General features: G+C 18.8%; 1 protein-coding gene across 8 annotated transcripts in view; it reads left to right on the top strand.

The window, feature by feature from the left end:
- The window catches only part of LOC122713646 (voltage-dependent T-type calcium channel subunit alpha-1G), a 193,084-nt gene that overhangs the window by 59,424 nt on the left and 119,289 nt on the right, over positions 1 to 14,371 (top strand). For all 8 annotated transcript variants that reach the window (XM_043934289.1, XM_043934288.1, XM_043934290.1 and 5 more), the window contains 2 exons: positions 5,408 to 5,505; positions 7,727 to 7,898. In XM_043934289.1, coding sequence (XP_043790224.1) covers positions 5,408 to 5,505; positions 7,727 to 7,898 — 270 coding nt within the window. The remainder of the gene's footprint in view (positions 1 to 5,407; positions 5,506 to 7,726; positions 7,899 to 14,371) is intronic.

Genomic DNA, 14,371 nt, shown 5'->3' on the forward strand with positions numbered 1-14,371 from the left:
GAGTAAATATAAATTATTATCCAAAAAAAAATAGGAATATTGTTTTTATATTTATCATTGTAAAATATGAAATAATAATTCACAACTACGAGTTTTTATTGAATTTTTATGAATAGATATTTTCGTTTGAAAACCTATAATAAAATAGAATTTTTAAATAAAATTATTATCTAAACCAAAAAAAAAATATTAATCATTACTTTTATTATTCTTATTACTCTTAAATTTTATTATGAAAATTGATAATATGTGTTCATAATATGATAATAAATGGAATCGTCTATTAATGCTATGTGTCTGAATAAATAGAATCTTATTCTACTTAATTGAACTTGTCGAAGACAAACATGATATGAACTTTATATAATAGGAAGTCGATTCTTCCTATTACATATGATTTCTTGTTTCAATAATAAGAGTTCACATTTAAATAAATGAATTCAATTGGATATAAACTAAAATTATATTAAAAATTTTAAACAATAAATATAACTTCATCCAAATTTTATAAACAAAACATTTCTTCATTAGAATATAAAAATTTAACATTCCTAAATTCTATTTTACAATAATTGATTTACTTAATATTATTGATTTATCAGGAATAATATGATATTCAATTTATTCTTTCATATACAAAATAACAAATTGAGAGATAGTAAATGCAATTCAAATAGAAGATTTTATTTTAGCTTTTTCAAATTTAAAATTTTTTAAAAGTAAGGAAAAATTGTTTCTATCGATAATATAAATATGATAAAAATATATTTTTTTAAAATGAAATATTAATAAAATAATATTAATAAAAAAATATAACGTAAAATTTTAGATTTATTTTTCGGGAAAAAATGTATTTATTATTTAATTATTCAATAATTAGAATAAGGATTGTTATATAAATAACTAAAAATATTCAACATGTAAAAATTATATTATATTTATTCAAAATATTAAACAATATAGTATTTATAAAATATAATAATTTTATTATGTAAATTTATTTATATAAAATTTATATTATAATAAATTTAATTAAATATAAAAATTAATTTTTTTTAATTTTTTAATAAATTATTATTGTGTATGCAATTAAATTTGTTTACAATATTCAATTATCATATAAATTAATCAATATCATATAAACTAAAATCAAAAAAATATATTTATATTTATTATTTTTAATATATATATATATTTTTATTTTTCAAATAAATATATATATATATATTCAAATATATTCATTTATATAGAATTTATATACACGTATACATATTTGTATAAAAATTTACATATTATTAAAAACTAATTAAAGTACTGTTTTGTATGTATATATTCATAATTGAGCGTGAAAAGGTTTTTTTATTGACAATAGATATTTTAAAAAATAAGTGAATAAAAAAAACAAAAAAGAATAAAACTTGTTTTAAATGCTCGATCGTAAGATAAATGGGATATGCTCATTTTTAATTAATTTTTATTTTGATGCGAAATTTTTGTTTAATTTCACGATTGCATTAAGCAACATGAAGGAAACGGAAATATTTAGTGATAAGTTCCCTATGAAATAAAGTTTCACAGAGATTGAACTATATTATGCGAATAAAGTTAATCGTATGAATTCCATGAGAGTTCTTAGAAACTCGTGAAATTGATAAAGCTCTATATACTTATTCGACGTAAATGTGTTTATGAATTGTAGTATTTTTCCTTTCGCATTTCGTAATGAAAAAATAAAACAAAAAATATATATTTCATTTCTTCATCGATTAAACTTATTTTTGATAAACATATTTCCATAAATAATTTGCAATTATTTTGTAAAAGTGAAAATAGAAAAAATTGTAAATGTATATTTATATATGTCTTCTATATTTATTTAAATATAGGATTTATACATTTATAGTACAAGATACATTTATTTAAATAGTCAGGATATGATTTTATATGAAAACAGATTTGTAAATAATTTTTTCTTATTTTCATCAAATATAAATATACGAATTTGACTTTTCAGTTAGATTAAATAGATTATTAGTAAAAGATTATTTTATAAATGAAAAATAAAGAATAAAATAAAAAATAAAGTAAAAAATAAAAAATAAAAAAATAAAAAAAATAATAAAATTTTTTAAATTTTTTAAATTACTATTTAAATCTTTGTTTTTTAATAAAATTGAAATATATTGAAATTTGGTCAAATATTTGTATACTTATTGAATTTTCAAAATTTATTTTTTCGAAGATTTATTTTTAAATAAAACAATTTTACTTTATATTTTTCGTTTATTTTTATACGTAAAATAATTTTTTTTATTAATAATTCATTTGTATCCAATCGAGAATTAGTCAAATTTATACTACAAATTTGCAAACTCGATTTTCTCAAAAACGAAGCTTCAAACGAAAAAAAATGTTATTATTTTTTTTATGATTTACTTTCACATGTAGAATTATTTTCGGTTTTATTATCTATTTGCTCTTATTCTGTATATTTACAATATACAATATAAGATATAATTTATATGATATAAATTTGTTCTATATATTCATACTATTATGTACTTAAATGTGTAATAATATTACACATTTTTTGACTAATAAATTGAATAATAAATACATGTCTTAAAAAATTAGAAAAATTATATAATTTCAAATATTTGAATTGTAAAAAATTAATTATAATTATTTTATTGAATTATTAGTATATTTAAAAATTTATTAATATTATCCTATACAAAGTCTTGTTATATATATATATATATATATATATATTAATAATATTTATGTTGTTTATTCAAGTTCAAATGATAAAAATATGTACATATGTACCATGTGCTTGAAATAATTTTATTATATTAACTTTTGAATAATTAATGCATCAAGTAAATTATTTTTCAAATTATTTTTCAATAAAAAAATTATAATTTCATTATTTAATATATTTACGTTTATATTTATATGATTTATGTTAGAATTTTTATTTTGAAAATTAATATATTTCAAGTGAAAAATATTAAAGGATATGTAGTTTGAAATATACGGTTTATCGTTGGTTCATTGGAGTTTTAACCTTTTCTCTGTTACTAAAATAGAATACAGACTTGAATCCGATTAATTTTTTTATATTCTTTTTATCTGAAGTAACTAAAAATAAATTTATGTAAGAAAATTCAATACATTTTATTGAACATATTTATTACATATATAAAATATTTAATACAAAAATTTTACAAAATTAAATATATTATATCAAATAGCAAATATTTTTGTGTTATTATTATTTAATACATAGAATGTCTTATTTTAATTGATTATAAAAATAATTTATAAAATATCAATAAGAAATCTACAAAAAATCTTAAATAAATTAAAGTACTCCAACATTGATGGAGAAATATATCCACATATATTTGAGTTTTTCTTATAAATGATTGAAACATAAAAGATTGAAAATTATAAAATTATTAAAATATTAAAATTGTTCAATGATATCTTGATATATTATTACGTGACGTAATAAATTGAATTAAATTAAATTAACAAAGAGAATATTGAATTAAGAGAATAAAAAATATAACTAAAAATCAAATTGTTTTTCTAATAAAACATTTAACCAGAAATAGAATTATTTAAAAAAAATCTTATTATGTACGGTATTGTTATACGGTATAGATATACGGTTTACATGGTTCAAGAATGTAAGCGATTTATAAAACATATGTATCGAGTTTGGACAAAATTTTCTGAAGTTATTAAAAATATAATTTATATTTAAAATAAATTCTTCTATATGAAATTGCATGAATACTGTATTGATAAAAATTTATGAATATTTATTTTTTATTAATATAAATTTATGAATATAAAATTTAATATATTTTAAATACGAATGTTGTTAAGATTACAGAAAATTTTGAGATTTTAAAAATTGAGATTTAAAAAGTTTTGAGATTTTAACATTAACATTTAACAGTACTGAATTGGAATATATGTTTATATAATTAATTAAAATGATAATATAATTTAATTAAAATAATCTATATCTTTTTAATAGTAAAAATAAAAAAATCTTAAAAATTTTTTTTAAATTCGACAATTGTAATATTAGAAAATTGAAATTTATTAGAGTTCGATAATTGTAATATTAGAAAAATAAAATTTATTAGAGTTTGAATAATTTAATGAATTATTGTCTTTTTATCTACATTCATTTTGCATTTTTCAGTTAGATTTATATATATTGTGCTTTACAAAGTCTCTGAAAGATGTATCATTTTATCTTTATTATTTTCGAATACAAAATTAAGCTTAAGCTTTGCTAATTTTTGAAAGTTCACATGGGATGGTCTCAATTTTTTATCGTGGTATTCTAAGCATAATATCCACAGGTGCAATTATGATCATATTTAAGCATAACATGCATTCTAACTTTATTTATTTATCTCTTGGGACACAACTGTATCAGACATTCAAATTGTTTTATTTGTTCCTTATTGAATCTTAAATATCTTGATACATGTTTTTATTTGTTATGGTAAAATACACACATTTCATTAGAAAACTTAATCATTAGAATTCTAAATGAAATAATTTGAGTTTTTGAATACATGATTGTAATTTTTTTTTTATAAATTTTTTTTCTGTTAAACTATTTATTTTTTCTATTTTTAATTTTAATATTGGGAATACAAAATGTAAATTTTAGAAAAATCCAATCTCATTTAAATCTTAATATAAACATTTTTTGAAACTTTAAGAAATTAAAAAAATATTTTTACTTTTCAAAAAATAAAAAGAAAAATAAAAATGAAAAGATATAAAGGAAGAAAATTTATTTAAAAATCATATATTACCATATTTTATTATAATTATATGCTTATAAAGTGAATTTTTAAATTTGATTTTCTCGAAAATTAATTGTAAAAAATTGTTTCTATCTTTTTCTTATTTTTTCATAATTAATAACCATTTTATAATAATATTAAATATTATTATTTCTTTATAATCTAAAATTATAAGAATAAACAGTAAAAATAATAGTTTATTTTTATTGGATAAAAAATATAAGAATATGTGTATAATATAATAAACAAATGTAATATATATAATGTGTAATGTATAAATATTATGTATTTTTTTTGCTCTTCTTTTTGTTAAATACATACTCTTTTGCGGTTTACTCATTAACTACTGGAATTTAATACTATTATAAACAAAAACCTGCCATTAATGGAATACATTTTAAATGTTTTGATGATCCTTTAAATTTATTCAAATCATTTTATTATAAGTGTGTTAATATTTATAAACGTATATTAAAATATTTTATAGAACACAATAAATATTTACCATAATAAAACATGTTCGACCAGAAAATAAAAAAATATTATATTCAATTTTATTTCAGTGCCCTGGAATATTGTTTGAACGTGGAAAACATGAATTTATCGGCAATAAGAACAATAAGAGTTCTTAGACCTCTACGTGCCATCAACAGAATTCCAAGTAAGTATAAAAACTTAATGTCTAAAATTGCTGACTTTTTTACTTTTATGAGAAATATTTTCGTGATATATACGAATTGTGTGTTAAAATAAATTAATATTAACGAAATTTATTTGTTTCGATTTTAAAATAAAATTTTGATCGAACAAAATATCGAATAAATTTGTTTTTATATAAGAAAAAAAGAATATTTGTCGTTATATCAATTATATACAGAATGAATTGAATTTGAAATAAAGAGGGGATGGCTCCTCGTTCAAAAACTCGTAAAAAAAATAAATAAAATTTCATTATATTAGAATTTTTATTTGTAAAAAAATTGATTTTTTTTGAAAACGTGTATTTGAATAAAAATTGTTCTAATTTATATTGCCAAGTTTTTTTCTTCTTGTTTATAGAGAGTTAAAGATTTATTTATAACATCATTAACACATTATAACACATTTATAACATTTATTTATAACATAATTTAAATCTTAAGAAAAAAATGAGAAATTTTTGTGTATACATTTCTTTCTAATTTTCATTTTTTTTTTCTTTTATTTTTTTAATGATTCTTAATATAATTTACAAAATTTAAATAATTTGTAGATGTTTGAATTATTAATTATTAATAATAATAAATTTAAGAAAAAAACAAATGATATATATATATATATATATACAAATAGATATATATACATACAAATAAATATATTTAAATTAATTTTTTAATAATATTGTTGGATCATAGATAATCAAAGTAGTTTAAATAAGATTGAATAAATTTTGATTTTTAATTTTAAAATACTAATTCATATATATTGTATTAGATTCAAAAAATTAATTGAAAACTGAATATAAATAGTATGAAATTTATAATAGATTTTTAATTTTTAATAAAATAATAATATAAAATTCTTTTGTTCAAAATTGATATTGAATGCAATATATATAAAAGATAATTTTTAAATAAAATTTTCAATATTTTATTAAATTTAAATTTTTTTTAAATTTTACTTTTGATTTTAATATATATTTTTTACATCTGGTTTCGATTATCTTAGAACAAATTTATTAAATAAAGATTATTTTAATACATATATATATAACTTATTATGTTATTATTATTACAATAAAAATTGAAAAATCGAAAAAACATTATTTATATTATGAATGATATATTATTGATAAAAAATTGAAAAAAATTTGCATTATGTATTATGCTTTTATTAAATATGTAATTGATATTTTAAATAATTTTTGTTTTTTATATTTGATCTTGAATTTATATAAAATATTTGTTTTCGTTAAACAAGTTAAATAAATTATTTATACATTTAAAAATTATTACATATAATATGATAAATATTGAAAATTGTATAATAAATATACATAATCTAAATTATATTATGATTATTAAAATTTTAATTTATTTAAAAAAATGTATATATCATTTATATATGTATATTTTTAGAATCATCAATATAGATAATAACTATATTATATTATGAGTCAAAAAATATTAAAAATAAAAATAATTAATATAATATGGAAGAAAAATAAAATGCGAGAAATATTCATAATATGTAAGTAATATATATATATGCAATAATATATATGCAATATGCAAAAAAAATATATTTTTTTGAAATTGTCAAATAACAAATTTCTATTTTGTTCCATCTTTTTATATATTTTCCACAATGTATACATATTTGCATAAACATCCATATTCTACTTATTATTTTTTACAATTTTACAAACTTTATAAACTTATTATTCGACATTCGCAGAAAAATATTTATCATGAAAATACAACTCTTATGACTCAACCGGATTTCAAATGGTATTTTCCACGGTTGCAGTTGCGATTTTTTTAAAATCCCATAGAAGATAGATTAATTCGTGACAATTATATTCGATATATAATTCAATAGATTTAGTATGAATAAACTTGAAACAAGATTTATTTCCGAACTATTTACATGAACAAATAACGAATGGATCAATTTAGAATCGCAATACATCTTCTCGCAATTTCTTATTTTTACATTTTCGAGCTTTATTTTTTGCGGATAACATTCTCTATCGACGCAAATAGAAAAATCCTTTATTTATTCAGTTCCTATTGAAATCTAATGACGTTATTACAGCGCAAAAAAAAAAAAAAAAATTTCAATGTCACAGTTTTTGCCATATTTTTTATTACTTTTTTCCTCCGTTTCTTTACTTTCAATAGGTATGAGGATATTGGTGATGCTTTTACTCGACACTCTTCCTATGCTGGGCAACGTGCTGCTCCTATGTTTCTTCGTCTTCTTTATATTTGGTATTGTCGGCGTGCAACTGTGGGAGGGCATCTTGCGTCAACGGTGCTTCCTGAAGGCTTTACCCAACGTCAAATATCCCGAGTAAGTGTCACACGAATCGATTCGTTCTCTGTCATGATGTTCATTTATTGGTTCTTTAACTATATGGTTATATTTTTTAAGACGATCAGAATTCGTCTGGTTCGTTTATTATTACGCTTTATCTCGCATTGATTCTACATTCTCTCTCTCTCTCTCTCTCTCTCTCTCTCTCTCTCTCTCTCTCTCTCTCTCTCATTTCTATCATATTCTCTCTCTGCCTTTTATCTTTGCTTTACTTCTTCTCGTCCCTCGTCTCTCTTTTTTGATCCGCTTTTTTCTCCTTCCTCTTCCCCTATGTAATCGTTGAGAGTCAACGTTAACACGCGCGTATATACTAGGCTGCATTGCGTTTCTGAGATAAACGACGGCCGTACTCTATTTCCAGAAGATGGTGCAATACACGGACACGCGACTGGATAAGTATTAATTCACCCATCGAGCGCGCACACACGCATATCGAATTGCTCCTCGTTTTACGCTTTACTACTTTTCTATCTTTCTCTTTTTCCTTTTATATTTTCTTCATTTTACGTACGATTTTCTGCCTTTTACAAATTTTTCCAATTTTCGAGTTTTTGAACTTGAAATTTTTATAGATTTTACAGTCGTTTCGGGAGTATTTTCATTTTTCTTTTATTTTTTGGTATGGATATATAGAGATGGGAAACTTGAAATTTTAAATTTAGAAATATTTATATTTTTCGAAACTTTTGACAGTTAGTCAAACAGTTAGAAATAATAATTTCGTATAAATAATTTTAGAAAATATCGTGACGATATGAATTTATTTTTATTCCACTTATAATAATTGAGCTTGTGTCAGAGAGTGACTTATTTTAATTGATACACTTTCATCAATCAATTATAATAGTTTATATCTATATAATAGTCTTATTATTGTTGCTTACTATAATTCTTATTGGAAAATTCCAAGAATCAAAATTTTTTACTTTTTTTTACTTTTATTATAAAGAATAAATAAAATAAGTAGAGAAAATACATACATAAGCTTCGAGAATTTCAAGATATTGCGTAGTTTCGAATTCGAATATTTAAAAATCAAAAAGTTTCGATCCATCTCTTATATATCTTTTTAATTCGAAATTAAACTTATTTTCTTAATACCATGATAATATCAAATTTGATTTGGAGACGAGATACATATAAGTACTTTGCGAATATTATTCTTCGACCTTGTTTTATTTTTGGTTTAAATAGCGTCGCGTGTACTTACGGAATTTTCGTGACCGGTGGTGTCCCAGTTTATAGCGGAAATTCTCGAGAAGAATCTCGCCGCTTCCGCGTGTAACATCCCCGGGAACGATCACGTTCGTTATCAGATACATTATATCTACCTCTCTGTGCTCATTTATTTTCGGCTTTACATATACATATACGTATATACCGATATCCATTCGTTGATACCTTTACATGATATTGTTCGAATACTCGCGTGAAGAATTTTTTAGTGCTAAGGGTTAATATTATTTTTTTTTTCAAATATGATGAAAACTTGATGTAAATAATATTTCTACTTTTTAAGGATGAAATTTTTAATATCATTTTCTTTTTATGGATTCATTTCAACAAGTTATTTTATATAAAATTTTCTCGGTTATGTGATGTTTTAAAGAAAAATTAATTTTAAGGAAAAATTATTAGTTTTCAAAATTCCTTGGCACGATGAATATCACCCACATAAGAGTTTCAATTAAAAAAAAAATATACATAGCAGAGTGTCTAAATATAATAAGCGGATAGGGATGATTTGATATGAGTTGAGAAAAAAGAATAAAACTTTTTTGTTTTTGAGTAAATTAAATTTGAAAAATTTTCAAGTGTAAATTGATTAATATCCAATATGAGTAGAAAGTCATTTTTGAAAATTGAAAATAAATACACATACGTATATAGTAATCAAGTATTTCTAAATTCTAGAAATTTTTTAATTTCTTTGAAAATTTTAAATAAATTTTATTCTATATTTTTTATTTTTATATGGAATTACCTCTTATCAATAATTGTTACTCAAGAATTAACTAAATTTACATTTACTTGAAAAGTTTTCATATTTGATTTATTCGAAAACATAGTTTTCTAAATGAACAAAATTTTATTTTTCTCTTTCGATTCATTTTTGCACTTATTCTATCCACTTCTGAGATAGATGAATGAGACACCCTGTACATTATAAAGATTCAAACAAGATACTAGGTATATACGTGAGTGTATGTATCTTCTCTTTAAAAGAATGTTTCCGTACGGTTCATTTTCATGTAGTATGCTGAAATGCATGGCGATATATAGCTCGAGTTGTCGTAAGGTATCGCTTCGAATAAATTGAAAGTTTTTTCTTCGCTACCGATTTTCTTTCCGCTTATTTCTGCACTTCTCTCTCTCTCTCTCTCTCTCTCTCTCTCTCTCTCTCTCTCTCTCTCTATCACACGATATATATTCTTTCTTTCATCCTTTTTTGTGTCTCTGTAATTCCTTTTTATTTGATTCCTCTATTCATGAGACTATCTCCCTCCCTTCACCAGGAATCACGTATGCAGTTTAGAATATTCGAATCGTGAACACTTAATAGCGCGAATCCTCGAGAATTTTGATCGAAAATTTTTTCCTCGTGTTATTATATCTCGTTCATGTCCCCGAGCCATGAGGCGGAATTCATTTATACGTACGTTATATACATGGCTGGATGAGAAACAGGGGGAATTGCTAATGAACGCGCAAACTATTTAAAAACGGAGCTGAAAACACACGCTCAGATGTTTTGCGTTCGTCGAGGTTATCGTTAAATGTTTTATAACTGCTTTCATATGTTTCATTCTCGTGTTTAAATGGTTTTTATATCAACGTATTTTACAGGTTAGAACTGTTACTCTATACAGGGTGGTGAATGAAAACTAGGTTATTCCTCAACGCAACTTTTATTTAGGGAGATTGTCGCATCATTTTATTATTATTATTATTATTTATTATTATTTTTTTTTAATCTAGAAGTTTGGTGAAATATAATATAAAAAAAATATAATTTTTTTTTTCAAACATAAAATAAATATAAAAATATATTTAGAATAAGTTTACTAATTTAAGAAAAATTTAAAATTATTTATGTTTATATTTATATTTATAAAAGATGTTTTTTGCGATTTTATATAAAATATTATTTTTATTACAATTATATATATATTAAAAGGTTATATAATATTAGTTGTATTTTGTAACAATATATCAATGTTCCTATCTTTAATAAATACTATTTTTCCTTTTTGGTAATTACTCTAATCGATATATAGGATTATAATTTATATTCAGTCGGTAATAAAATGCATATGTATAATAAGTGATATATATTAAGGTGATATATATGATATATATTCAAACAAAACATAAGAAGAGAGATATAATTTGATGTTATTAATAGATAGATATGATTCTATTAAAAGGAAATGAAGTTAATTTTTATTTATTTTATATATGTCAATTTATAGAAAATTAATAATATTAAATTATGTATTCTTTTATTATATAATTTTTATTTAAAATTTTTTTCATAATAATTTATGATGTAATTTAAGTCGTTATATTTGGAAATGTTACAAATTTCTAAAAATTTTAAAGATATTTATTTATTATTTTATATTTTTTTTTTTTATATAGTTTAATCATTATATCAATACTTATTGAATATTTTTTTTTCAATTTAAGAATAATTTCATTCAATAAAATTAAACATTTCTATTTTCTCATAAAAATATCAATATTGTATATATGCTATTAATTTGTGCTCTAAATTTTATTACAAGAATTTTATTACAAGAAAATTACTAAGATCAAAAGTTGTATATTATCGAGAATTTTATTTTTCTTTTAGAATATTTTTTATTAATTTTAAAAACAATTTCTATATATCATTTTATTTTTTCTTTTATTTATATGAAAATTTTGATATATAACAATAATCATTTTTTATAAATAAACAAAAAATATAAAAAAATAAGAAATAAAATTTATATAAGATAATAAGAGATTATTAATAATTAATTTAATTGTAAAAGAATTAATTAGTTTAAATTATTATCTAATATAAAAAAATTTATAATATATATTTCTCATTTATTATATTTATATATATATAAATAATTATATATTATATAATTTATATATTATATTATATTATTATTAATTATATATATATTATATATATAGAAATAAATTAAATTTGAAAATTATTAGAAAATTAAATAAACAATTTTATCAATTTTAACAATTTTAATCAATTTGTTATCTTCTAACAATTATTATCTTTTAACAATTGTTATCTTCTTTGAAATTTTGAATTTCAAAGAATTTATATAGGAATTTCTCTCAATATTTAATATTTAATATTTGATATATGATAAAATTATTTATAACAATTAACTAATTAGATAAATTTTGTCATATATATAAGTATGTATATATTTTTTTAAAATTGATTCAATAAAAGATTAAAGAATTATAATGTTAAGTACATAATTTTTAATTCATTTATTTTTATTATTTATATAAGTAATTATTTACAAATTTTTTTATTTTATTTATAAATATTTAAATGTTTCATATTCATATAAATACAAAATATTAATTAATCAATCAATCATTTTTTTAATCTGAATCAATAATAATGTTTTAATGAAATTAACAATTTTTTATTTAAATAAAATTAACAGTTTTAATATTTACGAATAGAAAATAAAATTATTATAAAATTATATTATTATACAAGATCAAATATAAGATTAATTTTAATTTTTTTAAGACATTCATTATTATTATAATCATTTTATTATAAAAATATAAAAAAATAAATAGATCAAATTATTATCAGTAAAATTAGTAAAATTCTAAAAAAGAAAATTATAATTAAGAATATGTAAACTTTTAATAGATATATCAAAAATTTCACTAAGCTATGTATTATTATATATAATTCTAACAAATAGATCAAATTATAATACAAGTCTATATCAAATGAAGTAACAAAAATGTAGTAAGGAAAAAATATTGCACTATTTAACAAAATCTGTCATCTTGACATAATTTTTCTTCATAATTCTATATATCGATATATATACGATTATTAAAAAACTATCAAGAAAATTATCAAAATACTAATAAATATATAAATAGTGGTAGATTTTATTTTTATTTTTAATTTTATAAAAATATTTGTAATACTTACACATGCATAAAATCTATATTTACGTGAATATTTAATTTAATTTATTTATATTTATAATATTATAAATTTTCTTTAAATATATAATAATTTCTATAAATAATATATTTTCTATAATATTTCTATAATATATATAATTCTATAATAATGTATTTTAATTTTTGGAAATATAGAAATTGTTTTTTTAAAAAATTTTTTTCTGATAATATAAAATTATTAATTTAATTTATTATAAATTATATATATTTATAAATTAATTTTTAAAATTACTTATTTATTATATATAATAATATATATAAATAAAATATATAATAGATATAAATAAAATTAGTTTATTAATACATAAGAAAAATATACATAAGAAATAATAAGATGATATAACTTATTAAATATATTGAAAAATTTTTTTTATAAGATTTTTAACTTCATTTGAAATAGAGACATGTATTGTATGCTTATTTTAACTCAATTGTGCTAGAATCATTTTATACAAGATTTCAGTTTTTAATATTAAAAATATAATAAATATAACAATAATAAAAAATTAAATTTATTATTTTTCTTTTATTACTTTAATTTATTTTAATTTATTCTATTTTAATTTTATTTTATTTTTAAAAAATCAATAATCAATTTTTCGTATCACTTTATCATCCATGTTAATTTTTATTTGATATTTTTTTTATCTTTAAATTTTCTATAGATAAAATTATAATAGAAATTCTAATTTTATATAAAATGAAATTCTCTTCTTTAATGAAATTATAAATTATTATTATAACTTTGTTATTTTGTTATAACTTTTAACTAAGTTTTATTTTTTGTTATTTTGTTATAACTTTTAATTACTTTTTTTAATTAAAAAATTTTTTAATTATTAATTGTATCAATATTTATCTTATTTAATTATTAATTATTAAGTAATCAATATTTATATAAATTTTTTTTATTTATGTTTCTAGAAGGATAATAAATGCTTTGTAGATCATGTATTTTGACTAATAAATAGATTATCATTTATATTAATATATATTTAAAATTATGTATATTAAAATAACTGATAAATTTATATCAAAAAAAGAAAGAAGAATAAATTTATGATGGAAATCATTAAACTATATTGTATTCAAATTATTGTTATCAATATTTTTAACAATATTATTGTCAATATTACTGATCAATATTTTTGCGGGTTGTTTTATATATATGTATTATACAGAAAATAAAAAAAAAAAAGTAAGAAATA

The sequence above is a fragment of the Apis laboriosa genome, unplaced genomic scaffold (assembly GCF_014066325.1).
Source record: "Apis laboriosa isolate Shangri-la unplaced genomic scaffold, ASM1406632v1 scaffold25_cov139, whole genome shotgun sequence".
In the NCBI taxonomy this organism is placed as follows: domain Eukaryota; kingdom Metazoa; phylum Arthropoda; class Insecta; order Hymenoptera; family Apidae; genus Apis; species Apis laboriosa.